The sequence below is a fragment of the Drosophila bipectinata genome, chromosome 3R (genome assembly GCF_030179905.1).
Source record: "Drosophila bipectinata strain 14024-0381.07 chromosome 3R, DbipHiC1v2, whole genome shotgun sequence".
NCBI lineage: Eukaryota > Metazoa > Arthropoda > Insecta > Diptera > Drosophilidae > Drosophila > Drosophila bipectinata.
The window spans coordinates 24,932,231-24,956,804 of NC_091739.1; the positions used below are offsets into that span (position 1 = coordinate 24,932,231).

The 24,574-nt window shown below is 40.9% G+C and overlaps 1 protein-coding gene across 5 annotated transcripts in view; it reads left to right on the forward strand.

Annotated features, from left to right (window-relative positions):
• The window catches only part of mld (molting defective), a 33,748-nt gene that overhangs the window by 828 nt on the left and 8,346 nt on the right, over positions 1-24,574 (forward strand). For 3 of the 5 annotated variants that reach the window (XM_017236326.3, XM_017236330.3, XM_017236331.3), the window contains exons 1-2: positions 1,174-1,498; positions 2,348-3,140. In XM_017236326.3, coding sequence (XP_017091815.2) covers positions 2,571-3,140 — 570 coding nt within the window. In that variant the 5' untranslated portion in view covers positions 1,174-1,498; positions 2,348-2,570. Of the gene's footprint in view, positions 1-1,173; positions 1,499-2,347; positions 3,141-24,574 lie in introns of those variants that run through there. The other 2 variants (XM_017236327.3, XM_017236329.3) reach the window with 2 other exon arrangements.

A 24,574-nucleotide genomic window follows, 5' to 3' on the forward strand; every position in this document is an offset into this window, starting at 1 on the left:
ACTGCCAGCCCCTTCGGACAGAGGAGCACTTTCTAGCAACTTCTCTGTACTTGACATTTTTAGTGGTACTTAGTTGGTGAATCCAAGTACCGGTTCTTGGACATAATAAATTCTTATCAGACGCACATCCTTGGTTCGGGACTGCGGTGCTAAATCACAATGCATCTTAAATTCTGTGCTTGAACCCTGAGAAACTGCTGCTCACCTAAAGAATGTCAGTCGAAAAAGGGTAAAAAGATCAAAGCAACCCAGAGTACATGCCTGTAGCCTTTTCAGGAAATTCTTTAAACTCCAGTATTCCACTGCATTCCGTTCATTTTTTGCTTGGGTTGTCTGTTATACGCAACTTTTGAACCCTACAGATATGCGCTGTTGTTGTAACAGCTGCTAGAAATTGTATATTAGATTTGTAATTATAATTTTAATTAATTAAATAATTATAATTTTTTTATTTGTAAAATTAATACCTTTATTGGATAATTACTCTGTTTTTTTTCTTCATATGTAATATTCAAATTACAAATTTTAAACAAACATGTTGTCATGCCACAGAATAATACAGTTTCCATATTGCAACCAAGAGATTACAAGGCGGCACAAGACGTTTACAGTTCGGTTTTAACCCATTATAGCGCCATGTGCAGGGGCTCCCACAGCCACCCATTCTGTTAGTTTGGGTTCTCTCTCACTCTCTTTATTTACTGTTCGTACGAACCGGTAAATAGTGGATGGAATGCATCTATTTTTACATTTTGCTGCTCTGTTAAGTTAACAGAGCTGCTAACAGCCACCTACTCTCTGGAGAGCTAGGGATGTGTGTAGTGGTGTGCACTGTGAGAATCGTGATGGTAGAAAATCATAGAAAACTACTAGAAAGATGGTGAGACAAGGCTATTTCCTTGACGAATAATCTCAAGATTATAATGCCGAGACGATTATACCCAGCATGGGTTCAATAATAATCAATTTCGCCAATTATTGGCACGAGTGCAATCATTTCCTCATTACAAGTTGTTTGCAGTGCACGCACTGCCTTTACTGGCAGCAAGGTGCCTCTCACAGCGACCGCAACGGGTTCGGCAGCGTCGGCAGCGTTCGGGTGGTATCGGCAAGCAATGCTGCCGGCACTGTGCTGTTAAAACCCTCCGCTTAAATACCCAACAGGCGACAATATATTTTTTTTCCAATTTCAAATCTCGTACGCGACGGACGTGGAAAAGTTGGCAGCGGAGAAAGCGCCGAGAAATAGTTCGAAAAATTCTTGTGTTGTCGAGAGTCGGATTTTCGAGTTTTTGCCGAGTTTGTCGAGTTGTCGAGCTGTCGGATTCAATTGACCGAAAAACAAAAATCACAATTACAATTACAACACAAAACTAATTAAGTTCAGCGGCGAAATCTTGGCAGAGTTTGCCTGCCATTCGTACTGGCTGCAAATAGCGTTTTTAGCCACAACCACAATCAAAAGTAAATTGGAAAAAGTAACGGAATTCCCATTTGTGTGCGTATCTGCATTTAATTCACCAATTTAAATTCCTGCCTTCTGCTGCGTACTGGCTACTGGCCCCCACCCCTCCTCCCCTTTGAAAGTGTCCGTTGGTCCGTGATTTGTGTTTGTTCTTGTGTGTATTTTAATTTGCAAGTGTGTGGTGATGATGGGGTGTGTTAATGTGTGAGTGCGTAGGCAAATGCCGCCGCCAAAAATAATTTGATCGAGAGATTCTTAGATTCTTCTCTCTGTCTCTCACTCTGCAACGAAAATATATCAAAACAAACCAACCGAAAGCTAAAAGCAAACGCAAATACCGTATTTTTACCGTATTTTCTATAGTGGCTTATTATCTTGAAAGGCTAGAAATTTCGCCATCATACTATCATACCCTACCTATCTATCTGACCACAAAAAAGGGGCAGGTGTTTCGCTCGTTACTCGGTCCGGTCCGGTCTGTGAATGAATTATTTATTGCCCAAAATCGAAATTGAAATGTAGCTGGTGGTGCTTGGGCTGGTGCTGGTGCTGATGGCGGTGGTGCATGTGCGGCGGCTGTATTTTCACCCCCTGGCCGGCCCATTGCCCGCGGCAGCAAAACATATAACACGTTCTGAATCCGAATCGGACTCTGGTTGGCCTACTAAAAAGAAACTGGCTCACACAGACCACCATCATCCAAAACCAATAACAATAACAATAACACCAACAACAACAAGAAAACAAACTAACCATAACGCACGCACGCACACACACACCACAATCAGCCACTCACACACATAAAGACTATAAAAAAAAGGCTTCTTTTTAAGAAATCTGTTGCTCAATATCTTTTTCTGGCCTCTGGTTCTGGTTTTTTAGGTCTCGAAACGAAAGCGACGACGTCGTTGCCGTCGCTGTCGCCGCTGCCGCCAAGAAAAGAAACTGAGAAATATATAGCCAATTTCGTGGGTGAAGTGTGAAAATTGTCGCGAGATAAGGCCAAAAAAAAAATCCACTGCATATCGACGACAGGCGGATAAAGGGTTATATCAAGAATCAAAGAATCGAAGAGTAAAGAAAATAAAAAAAAAAATCAAGAATAATGAGTGCCAATCGACGGAGAAGTAGCAGTTTCGGCTGCCGAAACGAAAATCAAAAACAAAAATCAACAAAATTAGTGGCCAAGTCGGAGCGTGAGGTACTTTCTCTGCCACTGCCACTGAGGAGTGAAGAGGATCCCGCCATGGAGATGCCACGCATTTGCCGCTGCTGTTGCAAGCGTGATCTGGAGCTATTCTGCCTATTCGAAGCCAGCAAACCAACACTATCCTCCACATCCACATCCACATACACTACCACGCCCACTACAGCTACAACTGCAACAGACACATCTGCATCGGAAGCTACAACATCATCTGCAGCAGGAGATACAACATTTGTGTCCAATCCCAATCCCAATACCAATTCCAGTACGAGTCCAGCGCCCATGAGGCGCCGCACTACACTGGCAACCACAACGGCAGCTACAGCTTCAACACCAGCAACAACAACAAAAGCACAAACAACAGTGACCCGTGGACGCAGCAGCGATAACCCCATAGACTATGCCCTCAGTGGGGCCCACAGCAGCATGGACATTGTCCTCGAGGAGATGATCATTTGGATGCTGAACGTAAGTAACTCACTCATTGTCAGTCTGCCCCCTAGTCTCTACACACACAACGCCCATATGAACATACATGGGTCCATCCCAACCCATCCATTCATCCTCCTCATCCTCCTCCTCCTCCTGCCCACTAAATTACGCTCCATTCACTGGTGGGGGCCAACAAAACTTTTCGACTACGGGTTTTGTTTAATTTTTAATGTGATTTATCTGTCTTGCACGCACTCGTGCACTTGGAAAAAGGAAAGAATTATGGTGTAACACTATATATACAACCATATATATGAGAGGGCGCATAGGGACAGACACCACAGACCGACATATAATAGTCCCTGAAATTATACAAGAAAAACATTTAGGTTTGGTCCGCTGGTTCGATGATTATTTATGAGAATTTGTCGCCAATTCGCATTCAGGGAATTCTCAGACCATTTCATAGGCCATTTGACAGTACATTTGCCTTTTTATTATCGGCCCTTTCTATTGCAATTATAAAGTGTATAAAATATTCATATAATTGGACACGCACAGCTTGGATTAATTTTTACCCTTTTTGTGATACGTACACCAGGAGCCGTAAAATGAGAAGTCATTTCAAAAGTTGGCAATCGCTTTTATATTTATAAACTTTTTTCCACCACCAGCCCATGAGTCAGCCGTGAACACCATTTGGCCGAAATCCGAATCGGAAAGCATGTTTATTATTCACTCATTGATACGGCCTTTTAAAAACTTTTCTGTTTGATTTTTTTATTGAAGTCACTAGGGCTTAATAAAAGCGCAAATTAAGTTTGCGGGTGGATACATAAAATAAACTCGCAGTCTCGCTGGAGGAAGGCCCACCATTTGATCAATAGTTGCCCCAATAATCCCTAAGAATACGATGACATAAATCTACAGCTAGCTCGGCTGCTAAATTCCATTCAATTCTATCTATCCGTCTAACCATCGCTGCAATAAATTCAATGATGAACCCACCAAGATTATCAACCGAAATTGATTTCTTCGCAGCACCACGCATATGTATGGGAAGCCCGAACTGCCGGCTGCTTTCCCATCATGATGATGATTGTGTTTTTGACTTTTTTAAAGTGTCAGTTTCAAGAGTGCTTTAAAATAAGATTATAGCCGAAGCGCCCAGCTGCAGAGTAGAGCTAGAGCTGATGTACAAAAATGTATACTTATCCTCATATATGTTTAAGTAGAAAATTGTTGGCATACCTTTCAACCTGAACCCAGACATAAATTTTTGGGACTTTTTTCCTCGAGTGCATGCAAAGCTAAACTCTCCAGTTAGTCATAGTAGTAGTTGTAGTAGTAGTAAACCCCCATCAGACTTGACTCACAATGGGTGGATGTGTAGAACTACATAACTTGTAGTTTGACGTGCCATTGTTCCTCCTCAGCTACCTACTACCATTCCTATACTATCCAACCAGCTACTAAATGCCCATCTACTATATCCTACAGCTACACAGCTACTTTCCAGCTCACATGTTATTTGTCTAATGCAGGCAAATAAATTAAATTGTCAGACTGCCCAGTTGGATGGTCGGTTGGTCGGTTGGTCGGTTGGTCGGCTGGTCTGCCATCCGCAAAAGCAACAAAAAAAAAAAGTAAACAAGGCTACATTTATAAACGCCGACTAAAGGTTTAATCTGTTTCGCACTCATTGTTGCAATATGGAATAACCATATTTGGGAGCAACAACAAAAAAAGACAGTGCATTAAGTGGCACGACACACAATACATGAGGATATTTCACGGTTTTATCTTATCCATACCAACACACGGTGTTTTTTTTTGAGTATTGTTTTATTTATTCAAATAATTCGTTTCTGGATTTCGATGACACTGCGAAAAGATAGTGCCTGTGTGACTTGTAGGGTTGTTCATATTCGTCGTCGTTGTCGATGGGGAGCATCTGGCTGGGATTGGGATTTTTTTCCATGTCATTCCCAATTTTTATTAACATTTTTCGAACGTTTGGTGGTCGTTGGACCGACGTTTTTGGTTGCAAGCTGTTGTCACCGTTTTTATGTATGAATGCTTCAATAAATTCATAATCGAGATTTATCCAACGGGGTCAACGGAACAGAGACCGGAGACCGGCAATGCACTGGACATGAATGTGAAATGGATGCTGACACCATAACGATATCCTTTTCAAAATAAAAAAAAAAAACCATTAAATTTCGTCACTGATATCTGATAAAGTACAAACATATGGAGGATCATTATCGGAAATACTTCGCCAGTATCTCAGTTTTCTACCCGTATATTTTCCACCTTATCGCAATGCAAACAGAAACCATGCCGTCTGAAGACCATTATTATTGTATTTATTAGAACCACTGTCGGTTATCTGAGCATCTCTCGGGGCAAGTTTCTTGAGAAACGATTCCACTTTTCACTTCACAAGCGACGATAACACACGTCTGGAGAGTGATTTTTCGCTTGTTTACATAAAGAACAGGAGAAAATAAATAAAAGAATCGAACAGGAACAGGATATTCGTTTGCATTTACCTGGTTTTTCCATTTTCTTAACATATTCGATTTTCCACCAAAAAGGAAAGAGTATCTCGAGTGACTTTTTTGCCTTCTTTTGTGCTTTGCCAGCAAATATTATTGCTACTTATTTGCTATTCTTGACTTTATGCCACATTGCGTGCCACTGCCGTTGGCAAGAAGAAGTGTAGAGTTTGCATGTGTGTGTTGGAGAGTTCGAGAGCTTGGCTCGAAGGACCATTAACATTTGAATATAACCAACTGGTATGGTGTGGGCCCTTTTGTTCTTTTGCTGAGAGGCACCCTCCAATCTTGGGCTTTAATTGCCGAGAGCGGCCAACGTCAACGCTACTTTCCGGCCAATTATACGGCACCCGCTACTCACTTCTTCACCTGCAACGACCTACGGTTCGGGCTGGCTCGGGCTACACCCATAGTATATTATGAATAAAAAGCACCACCAGCGAAAGAAAACTGGTTTCTAGCCATGCCAGACTAGTAGTAGTAGTACGGGGGCTTTTTGGTGTTGGCAGTCTGATTCTCAAGGTGTTGCATGAAAAATGCTTTGACCTTAAGAGAAATATTCGTACTGAAATCGAAACTGAAACTAGAAACGAGAAACGCTAACTTGACGTTGGCCCATTATACAATTTTGGTCCGCAATCATATGCATTATTTCGGTCGATTATTCATTATTAGTCTTGAAAAGTATTTCAAGATCTGAAAGCCAAATGATAAATGAATTCAACTGTCGTATCTCGAATGGAATTGAAAATCAAGCCACAACCCAGAGCCATTAGAATTTTAGATTCGGATTCGATTTGGAGTTTAATGGATTACAACTTTATGTTCCTTTTTTATTTTTTGTTGAGGAATGTAAGAGGTTATTCGGTGGGTAATTAGGTTATTCAGACATTAAGCCTTGCCGGAGAGAGAAAACAAAGTGAAAGAACACACTTACACACACGAGAGAAGAAACTTAACGACGTGGAAACTTGCCACGCCGCAAAAGCAGATTTATTATCATGAGTTTTAATTACAATCGTGATTCGCTTTTAATTGACCACCAGGCAGCACCGAAAAGAGTTCTCAAAATTGAAAAGAAAGAAAAGATTATAAAAAATCATAGATTATAAACTAGTTTTTGGTGTTAATTTGTGTTCCGATTTACGCACCACGGGGTTTCTCACCTTTAAAGCAGCAAACCAGCAACTAGCCACCAGCGACTTTCATTTTCCTCAACCGATAATGATAACTTTCTTTTACAACAAGAGGCGCCACGCCCCGGCAAAGTTCACTCTCGTTCGTTTGTTAGTTGCGATATCTTGCGATTTGTTTTCTCCTCTTGGCTAGGAGGCTTTAATCTTGAAAGTCTGTACCGGGTATGTACCTCAAGCCGGCGATTAGCCCGCTACCAGTCCAATTAATTGCCCAACAAATCGCAATTAAGCTGGTAGCCAATTAACCTGGGTTTACGACATCAAATTACGCTCCTCGTGTGTAACTAACAGTGTACTTTACTTCACTCCAATAGTACACCTGTTACATATATATATATATATATAATATAGATTTCTCAGCACTTGAAATAAAACGCAGAACAACACAAATCTATGGGTAGACAATTAATCAAGCATTGTGTTGATAAAGCAGACATAGAAATGGCAATTAGATTGAGTTATCATATCCGGGGGACATGCACTTTGATTACCACACACCAGATACTCACATACCATATATACATATATCTGATGTCTCTCGTTCATTAGCCCGATATTGATGAACAGGAATTGTTTGTCGTCACAATCATTCAATTAATGACGATAATTTTCTCCTTGAGGAGCTCCACTTTGGGTTGTAAATTATCGCACAAAAGTGCGAGTTCTTTTTTAAGGCACACATGATTATCAAACAATATGGTTGTTATGGCATTCTCAAGTGTATCAGAAATCAGAGGTGGAATGACTTGACTGCGGAAGGTGCGAAAAGTATTTCAAGCACATGCTGTGAATAAATAAGATGGGTATAAGCCCGCAAACTCTAAGCCAATTCAAATTCTTGTCGAAGAAAGTTTTCCCGACCACGAAAACGACTAGAAAACTTGGAAAAACTATAAATCCCCACCACGAACACCAGTGCCACCCAGGGGGGGTGTCAATAAAAAGTTCTTTTGTCGAAACTTGAAAGTCGCGAGGCACGCGATTAGTTTGTCGTGTATTTCAGTTTATTTCGGGGCTGTGTCAGTCTCTTATCTTCTGCTTTCAAATAAACACCCCTTTTTCAGGAGGGGGTGTTTCAGTGGCAAAAATCAGATAATAGATGGCTTTTACGACTTGCCAATTATGAAAGTTATTTATGTTTGTTAGTTTCAGAGCTCTGCTCTACTTTATAAGCGCTGATTTTGTAACAATTTATTTGTTTTATTTCGTGGGAGACGACGACTCATAGAGCGACCTATTATATATGAATTGTAAATGGGATGTGTTCCCCCCCTTTATTCGTTTGTTCGCAACGTGTCGCATAAATTAATAAACTATTAAAATCAAAACAATATTTCATTGCGTCACTCCTACGTGAGTGTCTGACCCTCTTTCGAAGGGGACTGCGGCAAAATTGTATACTCGACGTTCGAGATAACCGGCCATTTAATTAAGACAATGACGTTATAAACTAAAGCACATCAGGGCAGTTTACGGCAGTTTGTTTATCATGAAAGGGGGGGAAGTACATAAAAAATAATAATAAAAGTTTTTACCTTAAAAATTTAAACAATAAGCGCCTGCTGCCAGGCGGAGAGAGAACTTCATAATAAGATTTGTCTTCATTTTTGTTTACAAACTTTGGTTCTTTGGGAAGAAAGCCCGACTAAGCTGGTCTTATCAGCTTAGCTTGCTTTTATTGTTACTGATGCCCTATTGGGATTACGATTGAAATAATTGGAAATCAGTGGACTTGTATCTTTCTTAGTCTAATTACTTCCTATCAGTATTTTTTTTTTTTTGGGTTTCCCTCGACCCGCTTATCGCTTTCAAAGTCCATGCCCCTCGTATGGATACAGTTCGACAATGAGCCCTTTTGTGTTTCGACAATGATGTGTATTAAGAATAAATGAAAAGAATTTTTAAAACAAAAAGTATCATCTGGCAACTGGAGGGGAACTACATACAATAATAATGCGCTAGCGAGCGAGCGGAGCGGGGCGGGGGTGCACAATGAGGCAAGTAATACAAATGGGGGCATTTATCAGAGGGGGTTGTTTTGATTCCACCAAGTCCACCAGTCCAGCCAGTATGCCAGTTTGCCAGTTTCCACAGTCGCCCTGCAATTCGAGCCGTTCAATTAGGTGGCACAACGCACTCTGTTCTCACACACAAGAGCCAGAAACAGTAGCGCGCAGAAATACAATGGACTTGCCAAGTACCTTGATTCATAAAAATTTCAGATGTATGGTATATATATATATAAATTATATATATATAAATTTTATAAATGCTTGGTGTGTATGTGGGTGAGTGATGAGGTATAGCTAGCTGTAGCTGTAGCTACTAGCCTGCATACGTGGCTTGCCTCAGGGATTTTATAGCGTCCGCATTCTCCTCCATAGCGCATAGCGCATTTTCTTTGGCTACATTTATTCCCTCATGCCCTACCCCCCTGCCTTCCATAACCAGGGGTCTGTCAAAGCCACACACAAACCCTGAAAAGAAACGATACTATGGCGGGGGTCTTTCTAGAAGCGTAAGGCATGCAGACGTGCATTTTATTATTTTTGGTTTTCGGTTTCTCGGTCTCGGTTTGGTCTTTGCTGCTCGCTCTTGGATTCTCGCTTGATTAAAATTCGATTATTGGCCAACGAGGTTGTTGTTTTTGGTTCACCCATTCACCTTTTTCGGACAGTAAGCCCTAAGCCCTTTCCCTTGAGCCCGGATCTAAACAAATATCCACCAAATACCCAGTAATCCTCACCCTTGTTGTTTTCCTTTCAGCTTTTCTTGCCCGATTTTCGCACAAAAATACATTTTATTTGGAAATTTTTGCAATACGACCATTGTTATTATTGTTAGTTACTGTGTTTGCCGCAGATCTTTAAGCATGGCGCGTAAAGCCCCCTACCCCTTCTCCCCCCTTGTAAAAAGTATATTTTATTAACCCATTTTCCACGCTATTATTACCAACATCACCCACTTGAGATCGGAGCGTGGAGCTTGTGGAGCTTGTAGCTCCAAAGACTTTGTCATTCGAGGGTCTTTTGTCGGATTTTTCTGTTTTTCTGACTTGCCGTAGTAATTGTTGCCGAGTCATAAAATGCAGCGGGCCTCTAGATTTGTTTCTTGTTTCTAGCATACACTCTAAAAAAAGAAAAGACCCCCTCTGGCCATGATTTGGCAATTTAAAAACTTTATCAAATTTGCGGACAAGAAATAAATCCCATTTAACGACCGCTTAAATAAAACATCACACGGAATCTGAAACGGAATCTGAAAGTAGGAGGATGGTGCTCGGTGGAGTTCAATGTTATTTATACCCTTAGGGGGCTTGGACACTGGTTTATATATTTTTTGTTGTTGTATTTAACTGGTGGCTTTATGTGTCCATTCGGATGTAATTCATATCGAAAGCTTATCTGAAACACTCAAAAACACAATATTGCGGCATTTCAAAGTCATGCCTTATGTATATATCCATAATAAATATTATGCTGGACAATGCAATTTCCATTTCTCAGTGTGAGACTTGCCTTCCGCTGTTGAATGAATTCGTTTCCCACGTGGTGATGGTGGTGGTGGTGGGCCATGTTGTTGGCCATGTTGCTGGTTGGTCTGGACTGGCCTGGCTTGGTCCGGCCTGGCCTGTCCGTTCACAAAACTTGCCTGGCATTTTGCTGTCCAACGAGCAGGCCAGTTCCATGTGCAATGTGCCTCTGACTCTGGCTCTGGCTCTGGCTCTGGCCTATTGGCAAAGTTCGGAATTTGAATCACAGCGGGTTTTTGGCTTTGGCTATGGCTTGAATTGGCCAAGTAACCCTCTGTGTGTTTATTGCTCTTTTTTTTTTTTTGTTTTTTTTGTTGACCGACCCGCGGCAATTTTCATACTCGTTTCAGTTTTTGTCGGTTCCTTAGGAAATTGGGTTATAATTGAATTTCCTATCGATTTAGGCTTAGGGGTCAGGCCATTGTTTCGACAGCGCCCCAAGTGCTGCAATCACTCAGGGATCAATTATGTGACAATTCAACCCAAAAAATCGGAAGCACATAAACAAATTCAATTTCTCAAAATGCAATACGCCGTGGGATCAATTTATTTCATACCCTATATACCCCCTGACATCTGACATCTAACATCTCATATTCGCACACACAGCACGTAAATAAACTCAATACCCACTCGATATAATAGTAATGAACTCTGTGAGAGAAACTTCTGAACTTGTAAAAGAATGTGTGACGTAGGAATTTAGTCTCCCCCCCCACCCCTCCTCAGACTACCCTACCCGTCCTGTGATAATAAACGAGCACTTCAATGTTCCACTCGGCTGATTCTTGTCGCCGGGAGGCACTCGGGAGTGTCGGTTGATGGGGGGGTGGGCTATGCGACGAATACTAATAGGAAGTTGATTGGAGATTTATCCAACCTATTAACATTGCTCTACTTACTTTTTTTTTTTTACCCTCTTCTCTCCCTCTCATCGCTAAAAAGTTTGTTTACAACTCAATTAATCCGTGTTCGTAAGGGCATTACGAGTTCGGGTCGGGCTTGGGCACACCTTCGATTGCGGTCTCTGGAGGGACTTCTCCGATCTGGTTTTATTTGTTTGATTGTTGGCTTTTGTTGGCTGGTTAGCTGGTTAGCCGGTTTACACGGAGGTACTACTACCTCATACTACTAACTTTGGTACTCCACGGAGTGTGTACGTAACTTTGAAAATTTGTTGGCGTTTTTTGCGGCAGTTAGTAGTCGTAGTAGTGGCTCTTGTCGTCGTCTATTGGTTGTCTGGCGGCTTTTTGCATTTGTTGCGCTCTATTTGACTTTTACTTTTCATTTGCCTCAAAAGACATTGTAGGTTTTTGTTTCGTGGTGGTTTTGGTTTTTTTTTGTTTTTTAAACTGCCTTCCGTCCCCACAATATAACTGCTCACATTTCCGCCTCCATATCTCTCTGCAGCCAAGCAGGAAAGTCCAAAAAAAAAAGCAAAATTTTGATATGGGAGCTTTGCTTTGCTTTCGAGGATTTTGGGTTTTTTGTCATGGTATCTGAGTGCGATTTGTAACCGATTCTCTAATGCTTTGGTTGTTTACTTGGAGTTTGTATTGTAATTACTTTCGATTTACGATTTTTATAGCCGCGAAAGCAAAGAAATTGGGCCAACAATGTGGCTAAGCAACACGAACCACAACGCTGCCAACCGTAAACTTGGCTTAAACTTAATTAATTTGTTATGGGTGGGGATCTCTTATGGTAGGTACTCCCTCGCTCTCTGTGTAGTCTTGACCTCACTTGGGCCAGCTGGTGGTTGGAGGTATTTGAAAGCCCAAGAAACAAGACCAACTAATTACATAACATGCAATTAGCGGTGCGAGTACAGTGCTTACTGGCCATTAGAAATATATTTTTGTTGTGATCTTGGCTAATACTAGTAGAGTAGTCGAGTAGTAGAGTAGTAGAGCAGGATTATGCAACTGTTATTTCGAGTTGCAAGTTGCAGCCAACAAACTTGCTCCCAATTTAGCTTGAGCGGCTTAATTAAGGCCTTTTTTCCCTGAATACTATTTTTGATATTTTGCAAGAGCTTTGGATTGGTCGGGATTTCTTTTTAGCACTCTCCAAGGAAGGAAGCTTATGGAAGCCACATTATTAAACAATTTTCGTGATTTGTTAATTTTTGTTTTCTTGCATTTTGTGGCCACAATGTCGGGCCATATACATATTTCGCTTAATTTGCATAAAATCTGATACACTCCGAGAGCTGGGGAATATTTTCTGCTGACTCTAGCGACTCCTCTAATTTTATTATTTCGGCGGAAAGCAAAAAAAAAAAAAAAATGTGTTTATTTCTCAACTATCAAGTTTCCGATGTCCGTTACAAAATGCTTGTGCTTTGTTGAGATTTGCGGGCCAAAGATTGCAGAAATTTTAAGCCTCATTTATGGAACAAAAAGCCCACTATGGTTGGGGATGTGAAGAATTCTTCTCGTTTTTGGTGGCCTTTGTATGTTAATCTGATTTAAGTTTCATGCCAGATAATGGTTGCCGTATTATACTCGTTCATCCGAGAGTGTTTGAGTGCGTTGTATCTGACTGTTGGTTTGGATGGTTGGTCGGTCGGTCTGTAGCTCTCTGATGGTCTGTCATTTTTATTTTTTTCGCCCCCAAAAATACCATCCAGTTGCCGAGTAATGCTTGCTGTTTGCTGCTGGATGCTGGGTGTGCAGCATCACCCCCCACAAAGAAGCGCAATTGTATGTTTTGAGCCGGCATTGAAGCGGAAGTGTTTTTTTTTGTATTTAAGTGCGGCTACCCCGCATCCGCCATCACATGTCCAAATCGGATTGGACGGGCGGGCGGATCTGGCAAGTGCCTTGCCTCCTCCATCTGTCTGTCTGTCTGACTGTCGGTCTGTACATATATGCGGAGGGATTTTCTCGTTTCTCGACTCGAGTATGGCATAAGCGGAGCGGGGCTGACTACTTACACTTACTCGCTCACCCACTTGAACTCGAACATCCCATCGAAGTAGGACTACTTATTTCTTCATACATTCGCCACCGTAGCCACCGTAGTCATCGTCATCGTCGTCGTTGTGAATGGCAAATAATCTGCTTTATGTTAACATGTCAATTGCTAATCAGTCCTCGTTTTGTGATTAATGACTGCAAGTCTAATGTTGACAATAGTGAGGGGTAGGATGGTAGGTAGCATTAGTGCCTTCCCGGCCAGAGTCAAGAGCAGCGACCGTCGTCACTAAATCTTTAGATGTCTTGGGACATCGGGCCATCGAGCTATCGAGCCATCACCGATTAGCCAACTTGATTACAATTTATTGCGCATCCACCTGCGTCCAAGGGTGTACTGTCCATAAAAATTAAATTGTTTTGGTCACCCAAAGACTTGTTGCAAAACGATTTGGCCAACCAGAGACCCAATTCGTGACAGTACTTCTATTAGCGCTTTCCCAAAAAGAGCCACAAATTGTACTAAATATCAATTACCAGCATTTTGGGATAAACTTTTATTTGTTTGCTTTTTTATTTATGCCATTTAGATGGTAGCTGGGTAGCTGGCACATGATGATTAATAATAATATTGTTGAAATATTATTGCCAATTGAATCTGAAACTTGGTTATTCCGATTATGATTTATTATTTCATGCAAGTGACATCTGAGGTAATTACTTGTCCACCCAATGGAACATTTAATAAGGTTAACATTACTTTAACTAAAAAAAAGTGATAAGAAAATTGCACAACTTACCAATTAGAGAGAAAAAACTGGGACTTGTAGGAACCATTTTCAGGCTAGGCTTGGCTGCATTCGTGATTTAATAAACCAGAAGACCAACCAAAGACCAACCACAATGACAAAGTTCCGCTTTGGTAAGCTCTACGCTTTTTTAAGACGCTCGCTGGTCTGTGTTTGCGGTGCGGCTTTATGTCTCTATTAGCGCTTCAACTGGAGACTTCCTGCTCCTCCCAGCCATGTACTTGCCATAAAACGAAGACGAGGAGACAGCTGTTTCGATTCGCAGCAGCCTTACTCTTGGCCTAAACCATAAAATAACACAAAATTGATAGGTATCTCTCTCGGTTAGCATATATACACATACTATAAGCCTTTATGACTTTCACGCGATGGCCACAAAAATCCCAGCCAGCAACCACCAGCCATCAAAACGCTAGCCAAGATCGCTAGCCAGAGAAAAGAAAAACAATAGCGGAGGAGAAAGTGAAGGAAAAAAGTTGGGAGAATTTCAATGATAATGATTTTTATGAAAAAAGTATATAAGCCACCATAAGCCAGAGCCACCGAAATCTTCTCTCTCTTTAAGACGCTGAAACTCGACTTGACATACTATATAGTAGACTGGTGGCGTGGTAAAGATCGCTGGTTTATTGAACTCACAACTGGTCAGACCGCATGAAAGTCGCCAGTCGTCGTCACTGGTCGTAACGGTTGAAACTTGTGAATCAATGCATGGCAAGACTAGTGCGAAGACCAGAAGAACTGGACGGTTCTTCTCTGAAAGACAGATCTCAAGAAACAAGAGCTCAAAAACCTCAATGATGTTTGTACGCATTTCCATTATGCTAATGACGTTGTCGTCTTCGTCACCGGTTCGATTAATTCCACGGCATGTAAAGAAACACTCGTGCTAAGGTCAATGGCGATACAATCTCCAGACTGTCCGAGAAGAGACTGTCCGACGAGGTAGTTGCGTTTCTCGAGAAACTGGAGAATGAGATGTTGCCCTGACAGGCTTTATCTTCTTTTTGTTTTTTCTTAATTCCCCCCCTTTTTTTTTATTCATTTGTTTCGAAGGTTAGCCTTAGCCTGGTTGTGTATCTGGAGGATGTATTTATACATGCATGAGATGCAAACTCAGTGTGGGACACTTTCACTTCGCTTGGTCCGCCGCGAGCATCATCATCAATGTCGCTGTAGGCTGTCTTTTTCTTTTCTTATTTTCGATTAAATCTTTTGGAAATATACAAGAAAGAAGAGGAGGAACATGCTAATTCCAAATCAAACTCGAACGCTTCCATTTATCTTGTCGAGCCATTTCGTTCTAAATCCATAAACAAAACAGAAGCCATTGTTATATATACATATATTTCTGATGTCTCGTCTACGCCGTCATGCTTTTAAAAATATTCGGGATTACAACGTGGGCGTGGTCCCCCAAAAACACATTATTGTTTTGGAATTCTTGTCAGCTCCGAAGACTATATATTTTTCATAGATGCCGCAACGATGCGTTCGCATCTTTTCACTCTGAAATACTACTCTGAAATACCTCCTAAAGGTGGGTTAAAAATATACAAATACATATACTCTGAAATACAAAATGAAGTGAAGCAAAAAGATGCTTTTGTAGGGGGGTTTTGGGTTGGGGATTGTTGGCCATCAAGAGAAAATTGTGTTGAATCATGTTTTTAACACATTCTTTTGGGTTACCGCCCAGCAGCTGGCAGTTCTCCAGGGCCGGGGTATTCAGGATAAGAAACAAAATATAAAAAGGTGCTATAAGTGTAAAATAGTCTTTTGTCACATTCTGTGTGTGTCTTTAGCACGTTTCTACAACCGTTTTTAACACTTTGCCTCATTAGGGGAATGTGAAAATTCCGTGAAACGCCAATTTTGAGTTACTTACTTAAAACAATCATCACATCACACAATGGGTCTCCATCTCTCGGGCGGTAGATGTACTTAACGAAAAAGTTGTTAACTCCTTAATGTGCAAAATATGACAGTTAATTTGCATGGAGTAACGGGTAAATAGCAAAAACAGTTATGCCCTAGTACTGTTTACCATTAAAGCTAATGTGTCTGGGGGCAGTTAGACTTTTTGGGCCTTTAAGCATATTATTGTTTTAATTGAAAACGTGAAGAGTATTCAGCTCGAGGGAAAGTCCAATTCCGTTAGTCTAGTGAATGCAATAGTATCCCTTTTATATCTTTAATTATATAATACCATTCAAGCCAAGCCAAGCAGAGGCTTAGCTAACTAAGAGTGACACACAGTCGCAGCTTCATCTCCCATCTCCCATCTCCGATTCTTATTCAAATATTTTTGTTCAAAACAATATCTCATTCGGATTGTTGGATGTTGAATGTTGGATGGTCTGGGTGGTCTGGTCTGGTAACTGGCAATGGGCAATATACGAAAACTTTTACCCACAATCACATTAAATTGTTTTCTAAGCGTCGAAAGAATTTGAAAACCAGAAGCAAGAGGAGATTTACTGGGTTAGATTTTGTAATTTATTATATCATACTATACCATACCGTAGCCATAGCCATAGCCATAGCATAGCTAGAGAGTGAGTTTATAATAGCTTCAGCCAAATTCTTACACACGAATACACTTAATTTTCTGCAGCTTAGTTTGGGTTGTCGTCTCTGGAACGTTGGCTCCCCCTTATCCTTATAGCATACAACATACATATATACATACATACATGCTTGCAAATCCCCACTGTCAGTTGTAAAGTCTGTTGCAAAATGTTAAGCCCCTAGGAAACGACACAAATTGCAGGTGGCATGCCACAAGAGTGGGCGGCTGCACATCCCACTTATCCCGTTGTTTTTCACACACTACTCTATCCCCGGCCAGGCAACAGTGGCTGCTTTCTGAATTACTTCCACTGAGTGGATGCGCATTTTTGTTTTCACGCCTGAGCCTCCCAGCAGCCCCAGTAGAGCCCAGAAGCCTCTTTGTTTGTTTACTTATTCGTTTAATTAATTTGGGCGCCCATCCAATTGCATAATTAAATTCGAAAAATTGTACTTTCTACCCCACAAAAACGGCCAAAAGCAACACATCCGCAAAAATATTTATAAATAAACAATCAAAGGAGATCTACGCTCCTCCCAGGGCTATAATTAAAATGTGATTAATAACCGCAATATGGCAAGAATCGAAGGATCCTCATCATCATCATCATCATCTCACCAAGATGAAGGTGATGAAATCGAAAAAATAGAAAAGAATTCTTGTTCATGTGCCAGAGAGGAGACTCTCCAAGAGTGAGTGTGTGATCAGAGTGTATATAGTATTCGTTTGTCTTTCCGCCTTCAGTATGCCTTTCTGTTTATTTTTATTTAGCTTGAAGTGTGATCTTTTTCACACTCTAATGCCACTGTCAGTGTTTTTTAGCAAAAATATATTTTAGCACATTACACAGTTGTTATTGAGTTGTTAAGTTTTTCTAGCAGGGACACTCATAATTTGCATTCAACTATTTATAGTCGTTTTTATGTGAAATAAAAGCCCATGAAACTCTGTGTACACGCCCATCCGTTTTTTTTCTCGCCATTCTTATGCAAATTAGCAGAAGCAGCAGCAGCCAGAAGTAGAAGTTTTCAAAACGCCTCCTCCTTGAAACTATACAAGAGCTCATAAAATATTATAAGAGCTAATAAAATGCACCCCTGTAATTGGCGCCCAACGTGGGGTGGTGGGGTGATATAGAGTGGAGTGGAATGAGAAGTGTGTGCTGTATGCTTATTTCGGCGTTGATGATGTTCTGCCTCTGTATTAATCAGCAAAACAAACAAGACCAGATCAACCAGCTGGTCCAGAATAACCACCCATATTAACATTCGTATAAAGAGCAACAACAAACACCCGTTCCGGTAGATCCTATCAATCAGCAACCCAAACAACTTACCAAAAACAATAATAACAAAGAGGGAAAAAATGGGTACCCATCACCCATCACCCATCCAACCAGGCAACCAGCCAACCCCTCGAGCCAAAAGTCAGCAACACTTAACGCCTTTTGATTGTTTAATTTCTCAAATTGTTTTATGGATTTATCCTCGCCGTCTGGCACGGACACACGCCAATGAAAAATTAATGCCCGCCCAGGAGGGGTGGTGGCCGAAAAAGGACTCTCGCCGGGACTCGGCCAGGACAACATCAAAAGCGGAGGCTTCATTTTTCACCGCTTTTGACATTTTGCAGCCACCGAAACAAGGACGTCGACGGCAGCCAGAAACAATCATCCAGCCAGCCAACCAAAGCGCAGCAAACCCAAAACTGACAAGAGAGCAAAGGTGGGGCAGGATTCGGGTTGGGGGTGATGCTGCTGCTGCTGCGTGCTAATCCCCCACTGACAAACCACCGCATCCGTTGGCGGACCAAAACCGACCAGCGGCAGAGCCACCAGCTGCCGCCGCCACCGCCGCCGCCCTCCTGTTCGCTGCGCATATTCCAATCAAATTAAGTAGAAAGGTTTGCCTTCGCCCCGGTTATCCCTGTATCCCGGAGCCCCGAAGGAGGAAAAAGCCGGTGGTTTTCCTCTCCGGTTGTTCAGTTTCCGTTTACGTTCCGACCGAAACGAATCCCGGCAGTGCCCAGTTGCCCAGTGCTCTCAGTGCCATACGCACAACCTACGCATTCGCATTCTAATCGGAAAAACACCAAAAATCTGCCTAAATTTGACCCAAAAAAAAAAAAAACAAATAAAATAAAATAAAATCCGACATTCCCGGTGGTGAAGAACAACAAGAGAGGAAATAATAAAAAATCACCTAAAATTAAAACATCCAACGTGATCGGCAAAGACTATAGGGCGTTTGTGTTGCTGTTGCCACATGAGGTCTAAAAATAAGCAATAAGATTCAAAAATGAATCGTGAATCTTGAAGATTCATAGCCATAGCGGCGGAATCACATCTAAGCGAATTCTGTATCCAAGGGAAGAGAGTCTATTTCAGGTTGTCCTGAATTTCCTCGGTATTGTGTGTGGTGTATAGAGACACATTCACGATGATCTACCGGAAGTTAGATGCTTTCGCGTCCCAGAGTCCAGAGTTGTGCAAAGTATCTTTTGTGATACATGCATGAAACTATTTCGATGCTGAATTCTTTCTCAAAAACGTGGAATGACCTTTAACAATGGAATAAAAGCAAAACAAAAAAATCGACAAAAATAATCTAAAAATACCTTGTTGCGAACTCTAGTCATCGTATGAAAAAAGTTAAAGCAGAAAAATATTCCAGATACTTGAGATATAAAGGAATATCAAGGCGAAAAACTACTAATTATAACAACAATTTACAAAAGGTGATTAAAACTAAGGCTGATACTAACTAGAGTGCCTTGTGTGAAAGTAAAAAAAATACTTGAAATGTCGTACTTCTACTTGACATCTCCTAACCCCCCCTTTTGTTCCGAATTGGAATACAAATAGGATTATAAAAACTACAAAGAGCATGCAAAAATCGCTGACATGTGAGCGACATGCAATAAAAAAAAAAAATAGAAATAAAAACACTCGCTGGAGCAGGAGATCTTTTTCAAGTGCCTACATTGTTGAAAAAGATGAAGCGAGGAAATACATAAACAAATATTACAAAAATAAAGTGAGATATCAGAAGTCGGCATGCATGAAACGGCAGGCAGTTGGAGCAGGAATGACGCACACATATCAGAAAGAGCTGTCATTATATAAAGAAAACAATTTGCATGCCACACAATTTCATACTTGCCACTGCACTGGCAGAAAAATCAATGCTCTTATTTTGAATTTCCGTTAAATGAATGCAGAATAACCTAGAATAGTGAAATGGAAACTTGCCGAGGAGTGACCTTTGCTAGGGATGGGGACCAAGAAATATGTAGCTCTACTGTCTGAAGTGTCTCCTCTTATATGAATTGCAGATCTGTGTGGCCGAGAAGTGTCGCAACTCGGACAACGGAGCCTCGGCCCCTAGGAAAAGTTAGATAAAGCAGACTTATAGATCGTGTGGGTGCAGGAAACCCCTGTTGCAGTTCCTCTCCCTCTCTGATAACAGTTATACAAAGTTTGTATTATACAACACAATGGGTCGAGTCATCAAAACACTTTTAAGAATTATTATTATTATTGTAGAAAAGAAATTCCCCAATAAAAGTCAATTAATTCATTCTTATTTAGTTCAGGGTCGATTATATACATAACTCATGGTTGAATTTCAACTTGATGTCGAGTCAGCAAACTACATTAAATCGCAACATCTGATATGCTATCGGATGTATGTATGACCGCCAGCCAATTATTGCCTTGTAATCGATACCCCCACTTGGTTGCGCTTGTTCCTTTGTGTGCCTTTCTTTCTTAAATTTCCATGATCCATTTTCGTGGCCTCTCACTTAATCGATATGCCGGTCACTGTTATCATTCTGTCTTTTTTTTTCCCCTTCCATCCTCCCTCACCACTTCACACCACCCCACCCATTGTACTGCGTGCACAATTGCCTTGCCAGACCGCCCCACTGTTAGCTGTTAGCTGTCGGAATCCCGTTGGTGGCCTGTTTCGCCTCTGGCCACCCCGCCACACTAGCCCCCTCTATCAGTGGCTTTTGTTGCTCCGCCTATTATCACGCACACACACGACCGTACCTGCAAAAAGTATGCGCAGCATGTGTGAAAGAGAAAATTTCCCACTCGGCAGCATCCTTTTTTGTTTCGCAGATTGCTTTATCATTTCTCTTTACTGCTATTTTTTTTTTTTTTATTTGCTTCTGCTGCTGGGTGTATTTTGTTCACTGCAATTAAGCCAAATGGTTCCACAAGTGAGTTGCTGCACATTATTGTTGTTGTTTTTCAGATTAAGTGCGAAACGGCAACACTTCTCACACCGGCGTCGCTAATTCCGGCGCCCGGCCTGGCTCGGCCCGGCACGCCTGGCCAGAGTCGTCGTTCGCCCTGGCATTCACGGGTTGGCTGACAAAAAGCTAACCACCAGCTGACCGCCCAACTCGCCCAGGGAGTAGAATCTCTGGCTCGTGTGGGGGGCTTGTCTAATTTGCTGCTGTTTTGCTAGCTCTATGGGGCGTATGATTTATTAAGTATCCGTCCTGCCTTTCTCGTGCTCTCTCCCTCTCTTTTCACTACTTACATTTTGATTACAACTTTCCGTTGTGTCTGCCTGTCTGTTGCGGCTTTTTATGACTACATTACAGTCGCAAGCTGTTGCAGATGATGTGCCACCGCTGGCTCCCCCCTCTCCTCTCGCAGCCTCGCTCACCCAACTTTTAATCCACCCACTATATTTATCACACTCTCACACTATATCTTCCTGTCCCCCCACCCACTCTCACTCACTCACTCACACTTACTCACTCAATCTCTTTTTGGCGCTCTCTCTCATCTTTTAATTAGTTAAACATTGAGTTGCTTCCGGTGGAGTGGTGGAGTTTCTTGACAGGATTTTTGGGTTGTTGACTTATATTTTGAATTTAATTTGCAAACGCCTCTTCTCCAGATGGGGAGGGTGGTTGGATATTTCGGTGGGTGGTTGCGTTGGTTGGCTCCTTGCATTTACAAGAATAATCATCAAAAATGTAAATTTATGTTTGCATCCAAGCGATTTATTATCTCTTTCTCTCGCTCAATTTTCGCCCCTGTCCTGCTCGTTTGGCTTTATTTATGACTCCCGGATTTCTTCGGCTATACGGCTTACAGTTATTAAATTTTCTCACTTTTATTTTATTTATTTGTTGTATTTTTTTTTTTTTTTGGATTCGTGCAAGCGACGGGGCGGCATCATCAATTCAGTGCAGCAATCTAGCTGCAATGCAACCATATTGTATTGCTTTTTGAAATTTCCTTTTATTATATTTTGTCTTTTCTTTTTTTTTTTTTTTTTATTTTGATTGCTGCAATTTTATACCCTCTATCTGGGGAAAAGTATATCATTGAATGAGGGACTTTCATGCCCGGGAGTGTCAAGTCTCAGATTGCTTTGTATTTTTATTAAAGTTTATTTCTTTCTTTGAGAGAAGAACGAATAAAATCCATAAAAGCTCACACTGCATAAATTTCAAAATTGAGGAAACCATAAAAATGCAATAATTAATTTGGTGAAAATTTAAATAATTTATTCTTGTTCCGTATGTGTTTCAAGATAAAAATACACAAGAAACCACAAGGTAGATACATACAATGATTTATTTTTGGCAGTTTCTATTTTAAAGTTAGATCAGATCAAGAGATCGAATATTTAAGGTGATATTTTATGTTTGAAAAAAGGTGGACCTTATCGATATATCATATAGGATGTCAAAGATATTAATACTTAATGGGATATTTTCGAAATTCTTTCTTTTATTCTAAAATTAGATCAAATGGAATGCTTTAGTGATCGAATTCTATAAGAGATATTTGAAATTTAAAAGTAGGTCATTTGGTTATAGATAGATCTATAGGATATCTAAGATATTGATATCTTGAAGTGATATTTCCAAGATAGATCAGATGGATTATCTAACAGATGGAAGTGAATACTTTAAGTGAATATGAATATATCATATAGGATATCTAAGATATCGATACTTGTAGTGATATTTTCTTGTAATAGCATTTCCCTATTATTGTTTTAATTTCCATTTCTTTTCGGCTTACAGCATTTTTCCTCATTGAGCGAAAATTAACACAATTTTCCATGGCGTGTTTGATGGTCTGGCCCATTTGTAACAAACCCGGCGGTCGACGGGCTTCCTCCTCCTCCTTCTCCGCATTTCTTCACTCTTTCTTCTCTGGCAGGAGAAACTAGGAAGGGAAAGGGCAACCAATTTCTGCAATTGTCTTTGGACCCATCAACCTCACTATCCAAACCCACCCAGTCCCAGCCACCCACCAAGACCAAGACCTAGCCAAGACGAATCGAACCGCGGGCCATAGGTTGAAGTGGATTGGAATGATTAGTGCTAGTAGTGGTGGTTGCTTGAACGGGTTGGGATGGCGGGAACTGGCGGGATTATTTCATTTATCTTGAACTAATCTTTCAATTGTGTGGCTTTTCTGGGTTATTTGTCTTTGCGAGATTACTGCAGTTTCGCAAGACAAATAAGAACTTGGATGGTTATGTCATTTGAATGAACTTTACGACCTCATCTTGCCAAGCGACCCCCTGGCAAGTCCTTGCGCCACCAATATGTGGATGTACATACACATGTGATGTGATGTGTCCTGCCCGGGGGAGGTCCTTAAGCTTCAAATCTCTTAGTCTCTCTGTGGATTACAAAGCCAAAGCCGGCGTTGTTTTTAATTACCGATTATGCGAGGCAATAAATTTTTAATCCAATTCAAGCCGATGACGAGATACATCCGCATCTCTAGCTTACACCCGTTTCTCTGTCTGACTGGCTTTATAAATGTTATGAAATATTTTTAATTTCGGGGAATGCAGTACTGGTAATTGCTTTGTTTTGTTTGGTTTTTTTTATTTTCAACCTTAGACACAATCAATAGATTTAATTGTATTTCACGGTACTCCTCCTCCAATTAAATTTACATTTTAAACTTGAACCAATCAGTCAGCTAACGATTATAATTAACATTTAAATAGGTATCACTTGATTATAATTTGTGTCAGGTCCGTAATGCCGACGGCATTTTTTCATTGAGATGTTCTCATGTCGCTAATTAAAATGTTATGTGATAACCATCCTATAAACTTTTTAGGAAAAAAAATGTGTTAATCAGACCTTATTATAACAAATCCTTAGCCTTTCGTTTGGATATTTGGATATTTCATAATAAAGATGTATCTTTTTTCGACACATGTGTGTCTGCACTTGGATGATACTTGACTTTTTTTGTGGACTTGGCTTGTTGTTTACAAATCGTATAACAAATCGTTAGCATCTTTCAGTGGTGTTTTTTTTATATTTCTACCAAGTCGTTTGTCATTTATTTATTCTGTGAGACGAATGGCTCAATCGTCTTGGAAACGGCGGGGAAATAAGGGTTTTATATTATCCGCCGTGACGAATGCTAGGTACTCCGGATTTGAACATTCATTAGTTACGGTTCTATATTAGTTTATTTATTTATTTGTTTTCCGGTACTTGCCCAATGGCCCATTATCTGAATTTATGTATCTCGGCGTATGAATCTTTGAGGCCTTTAACTGCAATTGTCATTTACACTTGATGTCTTTTGGTTGTTGGTCTGTGATGTTTGCTATTTTTTTTTGCCCCTCTTTGGAGATTACAGTTTTTCTTGTTTTTCGAGGTTTTTCTGGGTTTTTGGCCAACTTCTCCACCTCACCGCACTCTCATCTGTTATGCGTTGTCGGCTACTTTTGCATTCGAAATTGTTCAGATTTCCGCTACAAACCCGCTCGTCGTCGTCTTTCGTTCGAGGTCTGTGCGCATAAATTGCCGCCGGTCCTCATGTACGGGTTTTATGTCATTTTCGGAACTGTATTTGCATTGCCGC